This window comes from Microplitis demolitor, chromosome 4, assembly GCF_026212275.2.
Source record: "Microplitis demolitor isolate Queensland-Clemson2020A chromosome 4, iyMicDemo2.1a, whole genome shotgun sequence".
NCBI lineage: Eukaryota > Metazoa > Arthropoda > Insecta > Hymenoptera > Braconidae > Microplitis > Microplitis demolitor.
This window is the reverse complement of record NC_068548.1, coordinates 15045838-15071230: the sequence shown is the minus strand read 5'-3', so window position 1 is coordinate 15071230 and position 25393 is coordinate 15045838. Positions and strand designations below refer to the sequence as shown.

The following is a 25393-nucleotide window of genomic DNA, read 5'->3' as shown; positions in this document are numbered from 1 at the left end:
GCAGAAGCCAAACATCTCTCCGACAGGTCAAGCCAAAGGCACAGAACTGAAATATAAACCGTTTTCTACCCCAAAGGGAGGAAAACGATTATTTCAGGTCTTGCCAAAGGCTTGACCTGAGCAAGTCCTTGCCGGCTTTTCGGAGTAGGTACTGAGGATTCACGAGTCTTGACGACGCGTGCTACCCGGCACCAGCAGATTGAGGGTGGAAAGGGTAAGGACCCCCTCCAATCAGGCCTAAAGAGGGGCCAAAAGAGAGCAACTTTGGATGAGTATGAGCGAAAGATAGGGTAGGTAATCTCCGACAGGTCAAGCCTTTGGCAAGACCTGAAATAATCGTTTTCCTCCCTTTGGGGTAGAAAACGGTTTATATTACTGATTACTATTCTGCGCGGTAATCGACGGTAAATATAGGAAAAAATACATTTCAACATGACTGATTCATATTAGAACAGGAAGGAGTCATTGCTTAACATGTACTAATACTTTTTAAATAGTAACCAACCAGTATTATGCTACATGAAACATATGACTGTTTACTGTTAAAATAGTCGCCGTTCAGAAGAGTATACAAACCTCTCAGCCCAGCTGTTGTTGCTGTATAGAATGCAAACACTTATTATGTATACAGCGATCGGAATGGTTATTCATAGTTACTTAGATCTCGTAAATTGCATTAACATCCAGATTAGTATTCAGTCCTATTCTGACATGAACTGTTACTTAATTAATATGTGTCTTTACTATTCTTGACATTAGAGACTAATGTTTTTATGTACTTATAGCACCCGGTAGGAGAGGTGCTGCAGTTGTAACAAGGGGCAGTTGTAACACTCAATAAAAAACTAAAAATTATTATTATTCTTTTTTTAACTTGTTAAAAATAGTAAATTATTGATTAGATCAAAGTTTTAGTTATTAATCTTGTTCCGATATTAAAATATTGAGAATTGTTGAAAATACGCGGAAAAACTTTTTTAAACTTTTTTTTTTACTATCTTAAAAAAAAAAAACAAATGGAATCGAAAAAATAAAATTTTTTGTTACAACTGCAGCACCTCTCCCTTACCTGTAAATTTGCCGCCGGCCCAAGCTAGCCGTTATACCTTCACAGTATATACCTTATATACTAATACTAATACTAATCTATACGACATATTTTATTACTCAGAAAATAAGTAACGTCTGGCGGCTCTGAGATCTTGGACTATATGTTTCATGTACGGCGTAGCACAACACTGGTTGGTTACTGTTTGAAAAATAACAGTAATTTAAGAGTTAAGCAATGGCTCACTTCTGTTCTAATATGAATCAGTCATGTTAAACTGTATACTTTCCAATATTTTTCGTCAATTGCTGTGCAGAATAGTAACCATTGCTATGAATTTTTTCCATGTACGTATATTCATTGATTGATAGTAATGACATTAGAATATTTAAAAAAAATCCAACCTGTAAAATATTAAGTTCACTTATAAGTTTAAAATAAGCTGTTAATTTATTTGATCATAACAAAGCATCATATTAAATTCCACTTTATATTTGTTAACAAACAATAGAACATTTACAATATTTAATTATAAATGTTTCATACATAATTTACATTTTTTATGCAGTGAATTAGTGTATGTCTTTGTAAATACAATTCTGAAAATTTATAAAAATATTAATATATTTTGAAAAATGTTTCTTCATTATAATGTAAAATATTAATTTCTTCTAATTAAAACATGCATATTACATGTGCTTCAGTGTCATATAATTTTACAATTAATTACCGAACAATGTAAGTTAAAATAAAATTATAAAATTGGTCGTAAAAAGTCGTTGATCTATGAAATTTACAGTTCAAAAACTGTATATATAATATTTTACTAAATTAATTTTAAATACCATATCACTATCAAGTCTTTATTCCTTAATTTTGACGCATAAAAAAATTGATTTTAACTCAATTATGTTACAATTAATAGTTAGATAATATAATACAAATTCATAAAAATACTGTTCGCGATATGCGATTATAAAACTAATATTCGAAGAACAGACCTCATGTTTTTTACAAGCAAAGACAACGTAATCTTTTAGGGACCGTGCATGATGAATCGAACGCTAACTAGTGATAAAAGTATTTAGTAATCGGGAATATTTCCCTGATTAAAAAAAAACAATTCGAAACGATTTGCAATGTTAAATTCCCATAAGAAGGGCAATTCAAAAGTATTCGAAACCATTAAAAAGTATGATTAAATTTTTTTTTTCTAATCGTTTTCAATTATTTTTTTTAATAAGGATTACCAAGCTTTTATACTGTGCATTAGGGTGGCCCAAAAAAGCCGACTATTTTTTTTTTTCGAGTCTCTTGTGTAAATTTATCGGCTTACGATGTTTTAAGAAGCCTCTCCAAAAATCAGCTCGATAAAAAATTTTCAAGAGGTCGCTCATGAATTTTGAAAATATCAAAAATGATTGAAATTCGGATTTTTTACTTCTAAATTTTTCTTTCTTGGAGCAGCAAAAGTTTATATTTACGAAATCATGTCCAGGCTGAAAATTTCAGCCCAAAATTTAAATATTTGAACGGCGCTTAAGAATTTTGAATATTAACTAATAATATATGACTAATACTTTGAATTAGTTTTTGTATTTTTTTATAACTCAATTATTGCAATGTCACTAAAATATAACTTTTGCATAATCAAAAATATACAGGACAGTCTTATACAATAAAATTTGGTAAGTTTTGAATAAGCGAAAAAACCTAAAAATTAAATTAAAAAATAAAAAAGTATGTAAATAACATTATTTCAGTTTCTCGGGTTATATTTCCATTCATTGTGATACTAACTGATGATGAAAAAATCAAGAAGCTTTATTATCAATATTCAAAGGTCGCTCGAAAACGTTCAAAAGACAGCACTCGGAAACATTAAAAATTCTTGAGCGAGGTTTAAATATTTAAATTTTGGGCTTATATTTTCAGCGTATTCATGATTTCACAAATATAATCTATTGCTGCCACGAGAAAGAAAAAAATTTGAAATAAAAATACATTTTTGATATTTTCAAAATTCGTGAGCGACCTCTTGAAAATTTTTTATTAAGCTGATTTTTGGAGAGGCTTCTTAAAGCATCGTAAACCAACAAATATTCATAAGAGACTCGAAAAAAAAAATAGTCGGTTTTTTTGGGCCACACTACTGTGGATTTATTATTTACTATAGCGGATCTAAATTACCGTAAATTACGGTGGAATACGGTATTTTGCGATAAAAGTATAATAATCCACTGTAAATTTGCGTTGTTCATGTGGTATTTTACCTCGATTTGCCTTATTCTACCATAATTTACCACAAGTTACCGTAAAATGCGGCAATTCGCGGCGAAATAGGTTATTTATCGTAACTCGGATCTGCTATTTTCATAGTTTCATAAAAAAAAAGTTTGTTGCATCCGAAAATGTACAAATACCTCAAGTTGAAAACGTGCATTTGATTTATCTCTTAAATTTTATAGTTTTCCAAAGAGCACACTTAGTGTCCTGTGGAAAAAAAAGCCTTACAGATTACCACTTGGCCATTTAAATCTACTATCTATATGACATTAAATACGCGGTCTGATTTAAATACATTTGGACCATTAACACAATTTTCAACAACAGGCCTAAACCCATATTTTTTTATTATTTTTTCCATTTTTCAAAATTTTCCTTTAATATTCATTACGCATGTTTTTCCCGATTATTTCAAAAAATTTATTACAGAGCACGAACTTCGGCAGTAGTGCTGCCTCTATATTGCATGCACGGTCCCTATTTATAGCATACATTTGTCAATACAATGAAGAATATGTTTAATTTTGGTTAGATTATTAAATTATAAAAGTAATCTTTAATTAAACGAACTGGTAAAACAATAATAACAAAATATACTGCAACATTCGAATTTAATTAAAAAAAAAAAAAAAATAAAATAAAATAAAAAAATTCACTATATTGTTTAAATTTTTAACTAAATATAGAATCATAATTTAAATTAATGATTAATATGTTCAGGCTTTGATTTCAATCGATTAAGTATTGTTTTGTTATATATATTTTTAGTTCCATTTTGATCACGTTCTAATGTAGAGTCAACTTTGTGACAATAATTGTACCGTGTATTATTTCATAATAATTGCATTAATTGATCTATATACTCACTGTGCACTTATAGGATGAAATAAATAAAAAATATAAGAATAAAATCTCACAAATTACTAACTATCTTTTCTTAAGTGCTCAATAAGTTAAACAGCATTTACAAAACAGTTGATTTTAAAATTATGAATTCTAATCATTCTCATGGAAAATTAATTTTAGGTAACTTATGCCCGAAGAATACGCCGCTAGCTTGCTAAAGTCAGTCTCATAAAATTTTATAATAAAATATAATCATTTCTGATTGGTCGAAAGTGTCACTTAATCTATATTAAATCACTAATTTTTATATTAAGGTAGTTCCAACGTGGTATACTATAGTCAGAGTATTTACTATAGACAAAAATTTAGAAGCCTCGGCACACAAACGTTCACACATACAATTACATATTGTTAGTTTCAATGATCTGACAACGTTGCTCTGACTGTTTATGTATTTTTGTTTATGATCTCAGTATACACAAATAGTATTGCGCTTTCTAATAATAATACCTATTATTTAATTAAATGATGCCCAAGCAATTACGGCACAAAGGTCAATTTATAAAAAACGAAAATTTATCTGAAAAATTGTCTTTTAAAAAAGTATCATATTTATTTATTTATTTAATCGTTTTTTTATTTATAACTAATTTAAATAGTGATTTTAATAATTTAGTTACGCAGCTGAATTTTATTAAAACCGTGAAAGATTTAAATTTCCCGCTTTTTATTCTACACTATTTCAGAGAGCGTTGCGCACGGCGTTGCCAGATCACTATAATTTATTAAGCGAGCAGGTTGGAAATGGATCGAAAATTATTTTTTTAAATTATTATATCTCGATAACAAAACGGTGAGATGCTACTTTTATTTTTTTAACTTATTCTAAAAACATTTTTCAACACTATCCTACTTTTTTTTCCAATTCTGTCGAGAGAATTTTTTAATATAATAAAAAATTGTTGGAGGGACCGGACATTTTGTATTCTTTAAATGGGGCATGACCCTCGAAATCGCGAACTTTGCCTTCAAATATCTCGCGATCTAAACGGTCAAAAATTATGAAATTTTAGGAATTTATAAATAAAGCTATTCTAAACTTGTGAAAAAAATTTCAGCCGAATTTGTAGAAAAGTGATTTCATGCTGAAACTACCTTAACTCATATCTATACTCAATGATTTAAATTATTAACGAATCTATTATTTCCTCCTTTTATGACGTTACTTAATTCAGCTGCCTTATTAACATAACCAAAATCTTTATACTGTACATGCGCATTTAATTTATCCGCACACGCATGCGTAAAACAATACGTCACTTAAATTCTATAAAAAATTGGCGGATTCGACCTACGGTAGTTACCGTAATTTACTGTAATCGAAAGAATTATGCTATGTTGACCCTAACTTCAAAAATTAAACGGCGTTTTTTTCGTGCACATCACATAAATTATTGAATACATCTAGTGGCATCAAGAATTATGCTCTCGTATGTTGGCAACATTAGTTTCGCTCGTTTGCATGTCACAAATCTAGAGTATAATACCGATTCCACAAGATGTGTAAGACACTATTAAAGCCCTGATTCATTCGTTTGTATTTTCCATGATTCCGTTACAACACCGCTTAATTGGGTAGTTTCAGTAGGTGCCCGAGCAAATTGTATAAATAATTGTTCTAATGTTGAGGATAGTACAACAAAGTCTTCAATGCAGTTAAAATCATTCTTCAATTCATTCATTACTGTGTACATAGCAGTCCAGGTTACCTTCGGGTCGGTTATGTGATAACCGATAAATCCCGTGTTTTCATCGGTAAGCTTGCAGGCAAAATTGGACTCAATCTTAATTTTTATTAGATCAATATGTGAGTTATTGTGATCTGGCGAAAGTTTTATATGAATATTATAACCAGCTCCAAATCGTTGTTTCAACTCTTGACTAGCTCCGACACAAACTAATTGCCCTCCTACCATAATTACTAAGCGGTTGCAAAGGACTTCACATTCTTCCATGCTGTGCGATGTTAGAATTATCGACTGCCCACTACTTTGGCATGCCTTGAGTGTATTCCACAAAGATCTTCTGGCTGCTGGATCTACACCCGTTGTCGGTTCGTCCATCAGCACAAGCGGAGGGTTACCGATAAGTGCGATTGCGATATTTAACCGACGTTTATTCCCTCCGCTGTAAGTTCCACTAGGCTGAATAGCACAAGCTGTTAAATTAAGCTTTGAAATCCACTTCTGTACAGTCAAGTCAATTTGGGAATCTGGTATTCCTCGGAGTCTAGCAAATAGATTCAAGTGGTCCCATGAATTGAAAGTATCAATCAGCGCGTCTTGCTGTGGGCAATAGCCCATCTGCATAAGATATTTTACGCGGTCAGTTGAAATGTTGCTATCTTTTAAATACATTGTGCCGTTACTTTGGATTGAATCGCCTGTTAACATCCGGAATGTCGTACTTTTTCCTGCTCCATTAACTCCGAGCAGACCGAAACATTCACCTTCTCTAACTCTAAAAGTAATTCCTTTAACAGCATGGAATCTACCGTAATATTTTTCTAATTCTTGAACGAGAAATATGTTCTCACTTTGGTATAAATTATTTTCAACGTTTTTCACAAGCCTTGAAATTTCGTCGTTAACGATGAATTTTTCCTTCAACACCATTTCGTCTATTCCAACAATATTTTTATCTACTTTTCGTCTTCTGCAAATTGCTAACAATTCAGCGAATAATTTCAATTCTAGCAACGAAATGATCGTGAAGAAAATTATTGGTAAACAGCTAAGATATATCATACTTTTACGAAGGCTGGGGAGGATATCATGTAATTCATCGAAGTAAGATAAAGGTTTCTTACATACACCGTTAAAACAATCCATGCCACAACATGGATCCATACCACTTATACAAGATACTTCTAATAATTTATTAGGCATTCGTCGGCATCGTGCATTTTGAACCAAAGCATTGTGGAATGAAAGATGTCCGTAAATGAAACTCACGTGAGGAATAAGCAAGAATAGATTACTTTGAATTTTACGGAAAATCTTGAACGCGTCGTGTTTCAATTCCATTGAAAAAGCGAATAAAATCAATTCAATTGCAGCTGAAATTAAGTTTATTATTATTAATACTTTTTCTTATTTAATACTATAAAAATTTTTAACTACTTACTTAATACTAATGGTGCGACGCATAAAGCAATAATTGTTGAATTTAATGTTTTTTTCAAAAAACTTGTGAGATAAACGAAGGGTAGAACGCTTATTCCAAACAAAATTAGCAACCCAATGAAAATCACTAAAAAAATTAATACATTTATATATACATTAATTTTTAAAAATATTATATATAAAAAGTTTTAACTTGAATTTTCGCAAAAAAAACATAAAGTTATAAAAATGATGTTTAATATTATTATTATTAAAAATTTAAAAAAAAAAATGAAGTTATTGTTTTCGGTTCGATTTTCGAAAATCAAATTTTTATTAGATCTTGACGTTTTGAGGTTCTAAGAAGCTATTCTGACTAATTTCAAAATGATGTCTGAGTATATGGATGCGTGTATGTGCGTATGTTAGTTTTTCATAAGTTTCTGACTGTTAGTTTTTTTATTACACGGAGAAAAAAGTATAGTAAAAATTACAATACTATAGTAAAATTTACTAACAAATATGAACAAATACATTCTGTATTGTAATTATTACTAAACGATTAGTAAAATTTACTAGTTAGTAATAATTACATAAGATATTCAAAATTACTATGCATAATGTATTTTTTGCTAAGACGATTATAATTTTTACTATTTGTATAGTAAATTTTACTATAAGTACTATTAATAAATACAAATTTAAGAAAGTAAATTTTCTAATACAATATAGGATTTGTTACTATACAAAATATTAAAAATTACTATACGCAATGTTTTTTTTTGCTAACACGATTATATTTTTTTACTATCTGTATAGTAAATTCTACTATGTATAGATAAAATTAAAAGTTGATGGGGATAGCATATGCAAATATGTATTACAAGTTCTGAAATTTTTGTCCAAAGAAGACATCGGGCAATTAGACATAGGAAAGGACGCGCGCGGGAGATCAGGGTTCGAATCTCGATTGAAACAAGTGATTTTTTAAAAAAACAAAAATCGACACCAACACCAATACAGATGACATAAATAACAATAATAATTAAAATGATGGCAATAATAATAAAAAGTTAAAAACTCATAAAAATTTAATTTTATTCTTTTCCATTCTAATATAGTAAAATTCACTAAACGGGATAGTAAAATTTACTAAACAGGGATAGTAAAATTTACTAAATATAACTAAAAATGAATATGCAATATAGGAGATTTTCCATAACCGGTATATGAAAAATTACTAAACGACTTGAAAAATATGCTTATCTATTTATGAATTTTTCATATAAATCATACGCTTTTCAACATTACCATCCAAATTTAGTAATTATTCTCATACTTTTTAGTAAAATTTACTATATTTTCTTCTCCGTGTAGAATCACAAACGCGACTTGAAACGCATACTTCTTATTGCTTGCAACTTCAAATTTTAATGGTAATTGTATCTTAATACTCTTAATAGGTATAAAAATTTTCGAACTTTCTGACACTATGTCCATCACCCGACAACTACTTTAATTGGACACGACTTTTTAACTCAAATTACTTATCACAGCCTTTTGAATTTCGCTAATTTTTTTTAAGATGAAAAAAAATTTCAGAAATTAAATTCAAATATAAACTTACATATTTCTTCCAGTTGATAATACTCAGTCCCCAATGTTTTGTCAATAGAAATAAACGTTACTAGAAGTAATAGGACGGAAACAATATATTGTATTATGTCAAATAAAAATGTCGCTCCCCAATACATCAATGTCGGAGCACCAGTCATAATTTGTAGTTGTTTTATTCCTGATAACGATTCCGTTAAAGGCTGAGTAACATACATAGCAATCGCCGGGGCTAAAAATACAATCATAGAAAGAGTAACATCAGTATTAAGCATTGGCGCTTGTTTCAATTTATCTATATCCGGAAGTGATTGCGCAGATGCTTCGATTCTGTAATTGCTGTTGTTCGTAAGCGCCTTTATCAGTGTATTAGTAACGCAATTAATAGTAATCGGTACACTGAGAAGAGCACTGCCCGAGTAAAAACCATTAGCTTTAATGTTATCATTGGTTCCATTAAATTCCGCAGACACTATCAACTTATTTCGATAAGTACTCAGATCATTGGTTGCGATCCTTAATAGACTATCAGTAAGACTCAAATTTGATGAGACTATATTCGCAGTACTTTTAAAATACTCAACAGTGTCTCTGTATTTGCTGCCGAAAATATTATTTTCCGTGTAAACTAGTGCAGTTGAACGGTAATAATTATCCAAAGTTAAAGGCGTTGATTTATTAGACCCAGAAGATACTCCATGATCTAGCAAAATTAATACTGCTGCAAAACATGGAAGTAACAAACTTATCAAAAAATTCCATGGATTTTTACGGGCAAATATTATTTTTTTAAATAAAAACCCTTTGAACGTCTGGGCATAGTAAGCAAATCCTTTATTTTTATCAAAAGATCTTATTGGATCACTCGAGTCTACCAAATCATTATTTTCGCGAGTGACTTGTAAAAATACCTGTTCCAACGTTATCATTGATACGCTTATTCCCGTTATTCCTAATTGTTTTTTTGACAATTCTAATTTATCTAATGCCTGGGGTAAATTGTCAATATGTGGAATAATTAATACTGTTTTTCCATCGTTTTGATTTACAACTTGTACTGTAACTCCTATTTCATGAGAAATATTTGTCACGTCAAACCAATCTTCAGTAGACAAAGTTATTTCTACGTTACCATTTCCATACAATTTTTTTAAAAACATCGATGTCCCGTAGCATTTTGTTTTACCGGAATGCATAATAGATATTCGGTCCCCCAATATGTCGGCTTCTTCCATGTCGTGGGTACTGATTATTATTGTTTTCTCACCTCGCATTTTTAGTATAATATCCCAAACTTCTCGTTTACTTTCAGCATCCATTCCAGATGTCGGTTCATCTAAAATTAATACACTGGCATCTCCAACGACAGCCATCGCTAGACATAATCGTCTTTTTTGACCTCCGGAAAGTTGATTAGGGAACGCGTATTTTTTTTCAGATAAATTAACTTTGGATAATAATGAATCTATTTCTTGTTCAAGCTGCAATTTTGTTTTTGTCTTTCCCTTCAATGTACCGAAAAACATCAGTTGCTGATGAATGTTCAAGTCTGGAAATACCATATTTTCTTGAGGACATAAACCGATATTACTACTAATTACATCTGGGTTTGTGAGAATATTTTTCCCGTCAATAAATATAACGCCTTCGGTCAAATCGGTCAGTCCAGACAAAATTGACATCATTGTAGTTTTACCAGCGCCATTGTGACCAAGTAATGCAGTTATTTGACTTTTATAAAAATCTAATGACACACCCTTTAGTGCATAAACTTTTGTATTTCGGAACCAATCTGTTGTATATATTTTCTTTAATCTTCGAATTCTTATTCCTGGTTCAAGACTACCTTCGGGTACTACTTCGAATTCTTTTTTGTTCGCATGAATGTTTTCAAAAATTATTTCATTTTCATTGATGTCTACTTTATTAGATTTTCTTTGCTGAAAATATTAAGAAATTAGTTACATCATTTAGGAATTTATGAGCAATAAATAAGTACATATTTGATAAGGCGTTCCGTGCTAAATTGGACAGATTGTGCGTACACGTAAAAAAAATACTGGAGTTGAATTTACCACACCTGACTAGTAAAAATTGAACTACGTTTTGTGGTCGCCGCATTGACAATTATAGTAACATAGGTCACAGAGTGCATGATATTTTTATACTATAGGAGTTCTGCTTACTACTGTAATGTGGTAAAGATTTGTAGGCTCCACAACTACTCAATGTACTATGAAATACTTATTTTGTGGTTTTTTAGAACCACACAATTCTATATAGATTGATATCTGTAACTATTTTTGGAGTATACCATATTACTTGTACAATCTACTCCAATTTGTGGTAAAATGACCGAAAGAAGAAAATAACAGCTCCACCTACAACTTTTTAACTCCATTCTGTGGGTAAACCTCGACTCGTGTCAGTGCATTTGATATTATAAATAATATTATAAAATAATATAAAATATTATAAATAATAATATATATAATTAAGAATGAGTGATATATTTGTTATAAATAAACGCAATTTTTAAAATCATTGCTTATTGAGTATTTGCTATTTATGGGAATTATAACTTTTAAAACGATGTTTTTGATATTTTCTATTAATAAAAATTAATACTTAATTATTCAAAGTTTATGCTTATACGAGAATTCATAGATTATAAATATATTTTTAAAATTTTCCTTATCAGGCATTGATAAAAAGTTGGCTTTTAAAACTTGAGTCCTTATTATTTTAAGTTATTCATTAATAAATTCATTTTTATATCATTTTAATTTAATAAACTGTAAGTCCGAAAAATGTAAGATATATATTTCTATTTTTATAACTTTTTCAATATCATAAAAACTAATGATCGTTAACTAACAGATATTTAATTAATACATTAGGGATAAAATGTATTCAAGTATGTTGTGGAGTAAAAAGAACCACAGGGGTTATTTAATGCAAGTTCTTATTACTACTCGCTATAATAAATGGTACTACAGGTTGTGTATCACAGTATACTAGTAACTGTTACTTAACTTGTAGTTATCCAATATACTATTATTCAGTGTAGTAGATGGAACTCCATTTGTAGTAAATTGAACTATACATTTTTTACGTGTACTGTTTGAGCATTTGAAACTTTGAAAAATGTATGGAGCTTCTCTTTATACGTCCGTGCTTAGGAAAAGGGCAGTAACTTCACTTACTGATTTTCTATTTAACTAATATTAAATTAATATTGGTAAGATAGAAATGCAGTAAGTAAAATTTTTCTGAGCACAGCAGTATACAACTACCAAATTCAAAATCTAAAGATAAAAAACCATACAATTTGGCATGAAATGTCCCGTATTTATATAAATAAATAATTGCATACCTGAAAAAAGTAAAATGGACTACGCCGAATTCCATATTTTCCAGGTAGGACGTTATATACATAAATTGTCATGAAAAAATGAAAAATAATGCCAAGTATCGAAAAAATCATTAGGACTCCGATACTTCCTTCAGGTGCTCCCGTATTCGAACCAGTCGTAAATAAATTTGACCAATGAATACCAGTTACTAAAAAAAAAAAAATAATAATAATTACTGAAAATGATACTAAAAAGACTACAACTGAATTAAAATTTATCAATCTAAATATACATACATTTACTTTCATAGTCCGTAAGTTCTGCAAAAATTTTTTTCAATATGAAATTAGGAGAAAAAATTCCAGCGTACAAGAAAATTCGTTCAACTGTATATCCACGCACGAAAATTGCCAAGATATTCATAAGAGTTGTGACCATAAAAGTCACGAATATCCCGTGTGATGCTATAATATAATTAGAAGTGAATCAATGTGTTTTGTAATTAAAAAAAAAAAATTTGGCATGTTGCCAGACATACGTTTCCAAAAATAGGATGAAATGTGGTATCCAAAAGTAATGACATGACAAGCATGTATAAACAACGCGATCCATACAATGAATGCATCTCCATACAGTAAAAATGGCCTTACTTTGGGTGGCATAAAATGTTTTAGCAGTAAAACTATTGGTAATAAATAAGTTGTACTATATATTGCACCACTTACTAACCAACTTAACAAATTCATGCGAGTTTTTAAGCCATTTACGGACATAAGAATCTGAAAATATTTGAAAAATCAGTCTGTAAAAATTTTTATTTTGATTCGATAAAAACTTAAATATTTCCTTTGTAACAGTTAAAATTATACGAGTTTGAATAAAAAAAGTAACAGGACTGGGCCCATGTCGAAATTCAGTGATTAATTTTTTTAGAGGCCACTTGAAAAAATACAATTTTCAAAAAATGCATTTCAAGTTTAAAATATTTATGCCGAATTATAAACAAGTTAAAGATAAATCTAGCAATTAATGTTCAGATTACGGTGGCCCAAAAAAACTGACTATTTTTTTTTCAAGTCTTTTATGAAAATTCATAAGCTTACGATGTTTTAAGTAGCCTCTCCAAAAATCAGCTCGATAAAAAATTTTCAAGAGGTCGCTCATGAATTTTGAAAATATCAAAAATGACTGAAATTCGGATTTTTGACTTCTAAATTTTTTCTTACTCGTGGTAGCAATAGTTTATATTTGTAAAATCATGTCTATTATGAAAATTTCAGCCCAAATTTTAAATATTTAAACGGCGCTTAAGAATTTTGAATATTAACTGATAATATGTGACTGATACTTTGAATTAGTTTTTGTATTTTTTTATAACTCAATTATTATCGTTTCACTAAGTTATAACTTTTGCATAACCAAAAATATACAGGAGAGTCTTGAACAATAAAATTTGCTAAGTTTTGAATAAGCGAAAAAACCTAAAAATTGAATTAAAAAATAAAAATGTATGAAAATAACTTATTATTTCAATTTCTCGGGTGATATTTCTATTCATTGTGATGCAAATTGATGATGAAAAAATCGAAAAGCTTTATTTTTAATCTGCAAGGGTCGCTCGAAAACGTTCAAAAGAAAGCACTCGGAAACATTAAAAATTCTTGAGCGAGGTTTAAATATTTAAATTTTGGGCTTATATTTTCAGCGTAGTCATGATTTCACAAATATAAACGATTGTTGCCACGAGAAAGAAAAAAATTTAAAATAAAAATTCAAATTTCGATGATTTTCGATATTTTCAAAATTCGTGAGCGACCTCTTGAAAATTTTTTATAGAGCTGATTTTTAGAGAGGCTTCTTAAAACATTGTAAGCCAACGAATTTTCATAAGCGACTCTTTAATAGGTCATTATGATTGAATATAATAAAAAAGTAGGGGACACTGCCTGAGAATGGCCTTCAGAAGTCATGTCAATTTTATAATTCGAATTTTTAAATTTTTTAGGCTAAAATCTATTCAATGAATTTCGTTTAACTCCTAATTGATAGCAAGTAAAAATTTTTTTTAATTCATATCTCCACGAAATTACAACGATATTGTCTTTTTTTCAATTAAGGTTTTAATTTAATTTTAATTAATTAATGAAATTTTAATACGGTTACGACAGTTGAAAGTCGGTGCGTATTTTAAAAAGTGGGTGGCACTGTCTGAAAATGCTCTCAAGTAAATAAAGTTTGAATTATAACATGAATTTTAATTACACTTACATTAATACCAATAAATTTTTCATTTGCTGGGAATGATATTTCTACACACAATATTATGAGAAATACCAGTCGAGCTAGTTCTGCAAATGTATCCCCAGTTATAACAGCGTCTTTATCAACTTTAATATATGGAGGATATGGCATTTGTTGTATTGTTATCTATAAAAAAATTTTTTTAATTTTTCGAGTCAGTCATTATTTTTCTTCATTACTTAAATTAAATAGAGATGTAAATTACCTCTGGAATATGGAATTTAGGTTCCGGTACAGTCAAATTAATATAAGATTGGTCTAGACACATCTGTACTTGAACCAATGGTACTTTCAAAAATTGAAAATTAGCTTGAATACTGTTTTCTTCGGAATCGAATAACTCTGATGGCATCAATGAAGATACTCGTAGCTTATATTTTAGAAGTGTACTATTTCCAGAAGATTCGAAAATAATGCCAACACATTCTGGTGGATATTCTGATGTTGAAAAATCACGTTGAAGTTCGGCGATCAGAGTATCCTCATCTTTTGACCCAATGACATCTACAAAAAAATATCAGTGATTACTTGTGAATAGTCATTTGGAAATTATGATATCATTTATGATTCAAATAAAAAATGTATGAACAACGAATGAGTTGAACGTACACGGAAAAAATGATGTTCAAAATTTTAATAGTTTGTAGTTTATTTTCGACTTAAAATTAGTATATTCGATAATAATATCAAACCAGTATTATTATACATATTACAAAATGGCTATTATTTATATTCAAATTTGATACACGTAGAAGAGCAAAATTTGTAATTTCGTGTATTAAATTTAATATGAAAAAGAATCTATAAATTGGTATCTACAGTTTTTACTATTCAAATAAACGTAGAAAAATTTTAAAAATGAGGAACCAAAAAATTAGGAAACGTACATATTAATATATAAAGATCTAGTATACGAATTTTTCATTTTATTATTGACCACTTATTCGATTTATGTATATAATAAATTAATTTATAATAACGAATAAATAACATTTCATATTAATTATTAGTCAGTGGGATAGAATTTATAAAATAAGAGTTAAAAATTTTCGGTATTTTTATGAACAAAAAATCAGTATCTAGTATACTAATTTTTCATTTTATTATTTACTACTTATTCGATTTGTGTACATTTTAAATTAATTTATAATGATAAACAAATGATATTTTAAGCTAATAATTGATCAGTAACATCGAATTTATAAAATAAAAGTTAATAACTTTTGCAATTTGTTGGCTGAAAAAATCAGTATCTAAGATACCGATTCTTAATTTGACCAATCATTACTTTTTAATAGATTATGCTATAAATTAACTAACTTTCACTAATAAGTAATGTATTATACCTAAAAGTAATAATATTTATTTACGTTTTGAAATAATTGATAGTAGTTTTTAGGAATCTGCAAAAATTAGTAAACTACTTTGCATTAAGCACATAATAGTACTAATTATCGATAACAGATTCCACTTTTTACTATTATTTATTAATTTATAATATTCTGTTTTTTTCCATGCGGTATGTTTTCATGAAAAAAGATAAATAATTAATAGTTTTGAAAATCTAAGTGTGCATGAATCAAACATTTAGATATTAATATAAAATATCAATTGTAATTTTCAAAATATTTCAAAAGAAAACTTTACAATTTTGAAGCAGTTCATCATTTGTGGCCACTGCTTCATTTTTGTCATTTAATACTTTATTTTGTATACCTTTGTTTTCGAAAAAAAAAACGTTTTTTACCATTTTTTTTCAAACGATATCTCTCGAACGAATAAACCGATTGAGACGTTCAAGGTGGCAATCGACGCGTTTTATTGAGTGTTACAACTGATCAAATTTTGAAATTGATTTATCGAGTCGTTTTTGAGAAATTTTCAAAATACTGAAAAAATTTTATTTTTTTAATTCTTTCGTTAACGGTTTCTCTTGAACGAATGAACCGATTTTGATGGTTGAGGTGGCATTTGACGCGGCTTACAAAGTTTTAGAGCTGATTAGATTTTGGAATCAATCCATTAAGCGAATTAAAAGTTGTTTGAAAAAAACATTTTTGAAAAAATTTTATTTTTGAAATGTCTCCGAACGTACCCTAACGATTAAACTCAAATTTTCAGTGCTTATAGTAAATAACAAGCCGCGTCGAATGACACATCAACGATCAAAATCGGTTCATCCGTTCAAATGTTACAAAATATTTACATACGTACATACATACACACATACACTCGGACATTATCTTGAATTTAGTCAGAATAGCTTCCTAGAACCTCAAAACGTCATCATCTGTTGGAATTTCGATTTTCGCAAATCGGGGTGAAAACAATAATTTCCCGAAATTTTTGAAAATAATCGATTTTCTTAGCGGGAAGTTAAAAATCTACAAAACGATTGACTCTGTGGACCCGCCCTTAAACTTATCGCTGTTGTCGAGCTCAGAGCTTGAAAACGTTATCATGAGTAAACTATTGAGCCTCGCGAGGTCAAAAAACGATTGGAGTGAAAAAACATGCATTTCGCTGAAAAAAAGTAATTTTTGTCCAACGATATCTTGAGAATAAAACCGACCGATTAGCACGTCCTCTACGGCAATCGAAAGAGCTTGTTGAGAATCAGATTCGATTAAACTTTGAAACAAATCGGTCCCGTACGTTCTATCTATTTCATATATATATATATATATATATATATATATATATATATATATATATATATATATATATATATATATATATATATATATATATATATATATATATATATATATATATATATATATATATATATATATATATATATATATAGCACTAAATATAGCAAAATACAACGATTGTCAGAAACGAGAAAAATAAAATTAAATAGTAATTAAATTTTTATTCCTATAAAAAATAATTAAATGGATCATTTCTTAGCTTAAATGTTTTTTAACAATATTAAAAATTTTAAATATATTCTTTTCCGTAATTTATTTTATTTTTTATTAAAATTGATTGTCTTATTATTATAATATCCTAAAATTTAAAATTAAAAAATATTGATATATTTTCATTGCAACTATTTATTTATTAATTTTTATAACTCTCTTATATATAAGTAACCATTAACTGGAATGAAAATAATAATAAAAATAATGGTTACTAATTGTAATGTTTTTTAATTTGTCTATGCTCTAACAATAGAAATTTTAGTAATTTAAATTTGAGTAATTCAAAATAAATTATTTTCAGCTTACGCACAAGCGTCTTTTCATGCCAAATTATACTACATTAATACTTTTGTTGGAACAAATAATTTTATGGAAATATTTAAAATTTTGCTGTGAAGTGTGAGATATATATTTAATTATAAGCTAACTTTTATTTATAATTTTAGGATATTATAATAATAAGACAATCGATTTTAATAAAAAATAAAATAAATTACGGAAAAGAACATATTTAACATTTTTAATATTGTTTAAAAACATTTAAGCTAAGAATTGATCCATTTAATTATTTTTTATAGGTATAAAAATTTAATTACTATTTAATTTTTTTGTTAAATAATATACAAATGTCTTTTAGCTAGAAAACTGAAAGTAATTTTTCAAATTTTAAATTTCCTGAACGAGCGCGCGCGCAGTTTCGTCATGTATCGTCACGTTTCGGCGTCGAAACAGCTGACGTATAAAAAATAATATCGAGTTGACAAGAAAATTAATTGACATTTTAATAATTTACAAATTACAACTCGCAGGAACTTAAATAAGGGCTCATTTTATTCATTATTTTTTTTTTCTTCAAGTTTTATTAAGGTTTTTTTATCCATGTGCTATAGCTTGTTAAATATTTGCGTTAAACCGAAATTTTGACCATTTTGATGTAAAAAAACACATTTGCTAAGCACTTTTTTATTGGATTTTTTTGGTTGTTGTAGTTTTAGCATATTCTGAATCATCCCAATGAATCGAAAAAAAAAATTTCAAAAATTTTTAACACTTCCTATTTCTAAACATATTAAGCGCCAAAAGAATAAGTATATTAAATTTCATTGTGATCGATAAAAAATTTGGTCAGTATATCCCATATATATAATCTTAACAATGCAAATGATATTAATTGTGATGATCAAGTAATTTATAAATTTTTACTGTATCAATATAGAGATCAAATATAAAACTGTAACTTTAGAATTTTATCAATCAAATATGATGGATACTGACATCACTTTCAACAGTGATGTAGACTCACTAATCAGACTACTTATCAACATTATTGAAAGCGTGATTAACACTAATCACTTTTAATAGTACTGATTAAAAACTCTGATTAAATCCGATTGAAACTCCATCGAATTTCTATCAGGTTCACTCGAAAATAAACATTTAACTGGAATTGCTCGGGAGCGTTCCATGTTTTCGATTGAATTTCATTTCAGGTTTAATCGAAAAATAATATTTTTTTTTCAATTATTTTCCGATTGAAATATTTTAATCCAATTCGATCGGAAAATCATAATTTTGTTTTTCCGATTTCCTGTCAACATTCAATCGGATTCATTAAAACCTTGCTATTAAAACTGGATGAAATAAGAAATTTCTGATTAAACCCGATTAGAATTTTCTAATCGAATTCAATCGGAGTTTTTAATTAGGGAGTGCTGCAGACTCACTAATCGGATTATTAATAATGATTAATAAAACACTAATCATTTCCAATAGTATTGCATGATTCACTAGTCGGAATACTTATAAACACTTATTAGCACAAATGAATTTTCAGTAGTTTTCATAAGTGTTGATTCAACACTTATGAAAACGCAGTAAGACAGCTTCATCAGCTGCTGACAAGGAGATTTTAGCCTCCGCTAACATAGACTCAACCAGGGTTGCGAATTCTTTAATACGAATATTTGCAATTAAAAATTAATTTTTTAATACGTAATATAAATTACATTGATTAAAATTACGAAATTAATTTTTAATTCATCAACTTGAATTGAAAAATTAATTTTAATTCAGAAACGTGAGATTAAATATTAAAAAATTAATTTTAATCCAGAGACATGGGAAATCGCAATCAGATAAGTAATCAAGACAAAAAAAATTGACGGCACTTATAACAGGAAAGAATACTGTTTTACTTCACCAAGTTTAAATATATTTAAACTTACTCTTGATCGTCAGATATAATAGAATTTGGAATAAAAATATTATTCATAGTTGAGACATTTAAGAATTAAATTTTTTGAATAATTTTTAGTGTAAACAGAGAATTTAAAATTAAAACAACACTAATCCGATGTTCGGAATTTAAAACTTTTTATTTAATTTTTGATACGAAAATAGAAAATTAAAAAACGGAATGTAATTTTTTAATCCCCTTAAACTAAGCCATTATATTTTAACGCTACTTCACGAATTAAAAATTTGAAATTTAATTTTTAATTAAAAAATGTAGGATTAAAAATTAAAAAATTATTTTTAATTCACAGATATTGGATCAAAAATTAAAAAATCATTTTTAATTTGTTGTTTTTGGATTATGAAATATAGAAAAAAATTTAATTGAAACACTAATGCAATTATCCGGAGACACGGTTGTGTCTCGCGCCAAGTACACGTTCAAACACATATATACATATGTGCGAACGTGGCGGCGCGAGTCGACCGTGTCTCTATACCGGTGTCTTATGTCTGTTTAACCTCTCTCTTATTTAAATTGACTAATAATAGATAAATATAAATTATATCTGTTATTTACCTATTTCTTTATTAATCTTTCATCATTCTCTACTAATTTCATGAAAAATCTTTGAGCTTAATATTTGGGTTATCATTTTTAAATTTCTAAATTTTTGCTTGCGCCGTTTTCGATAATTTTATTAAATTTATAAATCTCTAATTTTTGATGAATTGTGTATATTTTCATCAATACATATTTTAGAATATATGTATAATTAATTTGTTCTTAGCATTTGTTAAGCAGACTTTATTAAGGACCAGTTTTTTCAAACTGGGTTCGTTTTAATCCGAGTTTGAATTAAAGTGCTGGTATTAATAATGTATAGACATGCCAGTAATAATAATTTAAACCCGGATTAATAATAAACTTGGTTTGAAAAACTGATCCGAAATGTAATATCAATAATTCGATCTATACATATAATCACGTTTACTCAAGGGTAATTTCTCAATACGAAATTTTATTAATACGTGATTGGATTATTATTGCTCGTACATTCATATGAAAATATACAAGTATACTAGCAATAATTAAGTCGCAGATTAAGAATCTTGGATTAAAAAACTGGCCTTAAAAAATTGGCGTTTACCCTATAAGAATAAACAAGCACTGTCTTCGATTTAAACTAGGTGCTATCTAGCGAAAAATTGAGGCAGTGCTTATAATTGTTCGCCTTCTTATAATTATAAAATTGACATCGCATACACCTACAATCGGGGACATTACTTCGAGTCGATTTCTGAGTTTCGAAATTTATTGATAACCTTAAATTTGGCGGTTGCAAATAATAAAAGAATTTCATTATCTTTCATTGGGCATAAAAATGATTGAACTTGAAATTATTTTTTGAGATAAGTAAAACTTACTTTGCTTGAGAAACCAACTCGAATTAATGTTCATTAATGCTCGATTGTATATATATATATATATATATATATATATATATATATATATATATAATGCCTTTACAAAAAGATTTGAAACCACACCAAAAACAGCACAGCTGTAATAGATTGCGCCAAGTACACGTTCAAATTGTAATAATATATTTCCTATTCTACAAAAATATATGAAATCACTAAATAATGCCAAGTTAAGATATAACATTCTGCAATAAAACAGTTGATAGATCGGTTCAATTGATGTAGATGTACTTAATACAAAAAAGAAATTGGTAAAAAAGACGGAAATCATTAAAATATCAAGTATTTGGAATTTTTTTTAATTAAAAAAGAAAAAAAATTTTTTTAGAAAATATACAAATGAAAAAAAAAATTAGTTGAACGTACTTGGTGTGCGTTAACGCAAAAAACTTGTTATGTCATAACTTGTAAATGTTTTACAATCAGATGATATACTTATTTCGCTTTAGTAACGTACACCAAGTACGTTCAACTAATTTTTTTTTTCATTTGTATATTTTCTAAAAATTTTTTTTTTTCTTTTTTAATTAAAAAAAATTCCAAATACTTGATATTTTAATGATTTCTGTCTTTTTTACCAATTTCTTTTTTGTATTAAGTACATCTATATCAATTGAACCGATCTATCAACTGTTTTATTGCAGAATGTTATATCTTAACTTGTCATTATTTAGTGATTTCATATATTTTTGTAGAATAGGAAATATATTATTGCAATTTGAACGTGTACTTGGCGCAATCTATTACAGCTGTGCTGTTTTTGGTGTGATAAATTTAATGCGCTATTTGCAACCCTGGTGTTGATTGATTTCTTTCCGTAAGTTAAGTAGATTTCTATGAAATCTACTGAAAAATAGAAAACCGTGCAAAGGAAGCCAATTATTGAAATAGATTATTATAAAAAAGCAATTTTTCGGTACCTGTAGCTTTTAACTTAAGACACTCTCTTGTAGACTTCATAAGTTTATCAGTAAAGTTGTTCTGGGGTGTATATTTTATGTACGTTCCAGACATTGAAACATCAGATAATAGCTGAGATTGAGTTCGAATTTCATAGTATGTATTATGAGAGACACGTGTAGGAGTACTATCGATCATCAACTGAATATTTTCTCCAATTAAAAATAATACAATAGGAATTACAATCTGGGCAATAACAGATTGGGCCCAATGTTTTTTCCGGACTAGAAAATTTTTTTTAAGTAACAACAAAAAAATCTTCGATTTTTCACCCATTATTTAGTTTTTTTTCTTCTTCGTATGTATCAATTGTAGTATTTAAAAAATGTCCAACAAAGTATTATAATCACTCACAGTCCAAATGATGTTGAAATCGCTGGAAAAAAAATAAATTATTCAAAACTTATTATAGAAATTTTTAAAACTAACAAATTATTTCACATTTTCTTTAAGACAAGAGTAATAAAAAACAAATTTTTAAATTATAGTTTTGCGTTAACGTCGAATTTAATACCAAGACAAGATACCTCGCGGTTAATATTGTAGAGTAAAAAAAACTAATCAAATAATAGATGATGTTTAGTATAAATAATGATTCAAGGTTTTTCTTTTTTATATTTCCCTATCGTTATCAACGTAGGTGATAAAATGTATTGATTATTATTTTAAACGATAACAATAAGCATCCATGACGTTTTATAGATAATTTGTTTATACGTTGGTTTAAAGTTTGTCATTAATATTACCTATGATGGAAACAATTTTTGTCTAATCCAAAACGGAATAGATAAATGTATATTAAGCAATTAGTGACTCATTGGTATATTCGAAAGAATGCAGTCATTTTCTAATACATAAATACGTTCAAAAATATAGATGGCTACATGTCGGATATAATTTATAATCCTGAAGTTATTTAGCCGTCTATTAATTTTGATATTGAAGTTAGTCATCTAATAATTTTTAGATTTTCTTTTAGACAGTGTTTAAAAGAAAAAAAAATTTGAAAGAATTACACCTGTGGTTTTTCTTTAAATTTTCTACATGTGCATATTTTTTTTTTTTTGGTAGATTTTATAAAAATCTAACTGTTGTGTTTGTCCTTATGACGCAAACTTACAAAAATTTTCTATCTATTTTAGTCAAGGAGGTTCCAAAAATTCTATTCGTGAAAAAATTTATATATTTATATAAATACGATATAACGCGCGGTTTTCCCACGATAGCGTCCACAATTCTATACCGATCTTGCTGAAATTTTTTTGCATATTCTTTAGCTAAAGAGCTCGGTTCAGTTTGAAAATGAGCTAAATCGGCCAGAAACTTTAGAAGTTATAGTCTTTTGAAGGTTTTTTAATTTTTCAAAAAATTCAACTTTTCTTGATTTATCTTTAAATAACTTTCGATCCTAAAGAGATAATCTATTTTTGGTGATTGAATCTTTACGGTCATTCGATTTGGTTAAATTTAAGCTATGTTGCTTACTCTTTAGATAATTTTTTCTAATACTTTGAAGAATTTCAAAATTTTCAGAAAAATAGAAAAAAACATTTTTTTTGACTTTCTCATTTAATAACTTTCAAGTAATACATCATAGTTGAATCTTGTTAATATTTTTATGTAGCTTATCTAATGAGCTTCATATTTCAGTGCTATTTTTTTATATTCAACGGAAATTAGCTATTTATTTATTGAAATTTAGCTGTTGCATTCGTTTCTCCACTTTTTAATAAATTCATGTAACTGTTCCAATTTTGATTACTGCCGTGTAACACTTTTAAAATCTCAACATTAAAGTATGCATAAAGTAGTTTTTAAAAATTGACAAGCATAAATATAATTGATCTTACGGATTTTAATAATTAAATAAAGAATGAAAAATCTACTTCTATTTCGGCTGCCGAATGGCCTTTTTTTAATTATTATAGATTTTTGTTGCAAAAAAAAATTCGAAAATTACTAATTACTTATTAGCTTCAGGATCATAGCAGATAATTAAAAACTTCCGGATTTTTTTTCAACTATCAATTAAAAAAAAAATACACATGTAAAACATTAAAAAACTATATGTGCAATTTTTTTAAATAATTTTTTTTGAATGATTTATCGTTTTTAAATAAATTCAAAAATTACTAGACGGCTAATTTCATATTAAAAGTTATGAATATTTACAAGCAAATAATTGTACTATTTTAAAAGAGTATGAATGTAGCAGAGAGGAAATATTTTTAAAATTTTTAATAAATAAATAAATTAGTTAATTAGAATAATTAAATTAAAAAAATTAGTAGACTGATTTTTCATTTATCTAAATAAATTTTTTAATTTTCTTTACATTTTATTAATTTTGTTTAAATTTTTAAAAATTGCCAATCGTCGGCAACATTCACTCATTTATTTCAATTTATAATTTATAAGTTTAAAAAATAAAACACATAACTTTAAAGTTTGAATATCGTTTCTATAGAAACAGCTGATTGTATTTATATCGACTAATGATAAAACAAATTAAACTCCAATCCATTAAGGAATTAAAAACAATTTTAGTAATCGAAATTGATAAAAAAAAAATTAAATACTTATTAGTACGAAGGTAGAAAATAAAATTGGAATTTGAATTCGCATACTTGGAAATTAAAAATGATAGATAATTATTGTTTAAAATTTTTGACAACTACTGATAGAAAGTAGCTTACAAAAGTAATAAACAGTGACTTACTCATTGTTTTTTGTTGCCAGTAATTCTTATCTCAGCAGATATGTTTCATTCGTGTTTATAATATTTTCTTTTGTTCGGATGGCCATGATGAATTTAAAATATTTTAATCTAAGAACTATCATGCCGTTTTAGCCGTATGTGTCCGTAATATACAAATTTATGTTTAATTATAAGTATTAAGGCTCGAGAGGCAGTAAGAGACTGGTGTGAGGCGTGACACTGAAATATATCCCTAATGGGGCTCCGTTTTGCCAAACTCCTCCGCTTGAGAGCAGCATAATAGCGAATTTGGTCGAGCGCAAATTTTTAAATGTCAAATTTAAAAAGAAAAAATATGTTCTAGAGTGATTTAGGAAAAAAAAAAAACCCAAGAAATTTTCAATTTTACAATCAATTATATGATGTTTTCGATAAATAATATAAATGTCTGACCATAATAAATATGCAGT

General features: G+C 27.9%; 1 protein-coding gene across 1 annotated transcript; it reads right to left on the bottom strand.

The window, feature by feature from the left end:
- Window positions 1-1630: 1630 nt before the first annotated feature.
- Window positions 1631-25163, bottom strand: LOC103571377 (phospholipid-transporting ATPase ABCA1). Its single transcript, XM_014441506.2, has 10 exons — window positions 24945-25163; window positions 22186-22601; window positions 14821-15119; window positions 14583-14741; window positions 12853-13093; window positions 12611-12778; window positions 12335-12522; window positions 8972-10898; window positions 7367-7492; window positions 1631-7298 (listed from the first exon to the last, which is right to left on the bottom strand). The coding sequence occupies exons 2-10, from the start codon at window positions 22499-22501 to the stop codon at window positions 5755-5757; spliced, it is 4968 nt and encodes a 1655-aa protein (XP_014296992.1). The 5' UTR covers window positions 22502-22601; window positions 24945-25163; the 3' UTR covers window positions 1631-5754.
- Between the last annotated feature and the right edge of the window lie 230 nt (window positions 25164-25393).

Bases quoted from the DNA above. Each gene is read 5' to 3' on its own strand.
- LOC103571377 (XM_014441506.2), bottom strand. From the start codon at position 22,501: ATGGGTGAAAAATCGAAGATTTTTTTGTTGTTACTTAAAAAAAATTTT. The intron at 13,094-14,582 runs GTAAGTGTAATT...AAATATTTTCAG, and splicing joins AAAAATTTATTGGTATTAAT to ATTCTTATGTCCGTAAATGG. The intron at 7,299-7,366 runs GTAAGTAGTTAA...ACTTAATTTCAG, and splicing joins CGTCGCACCATTAGTATTAA to CTGCAATTGAATTGATTTTA.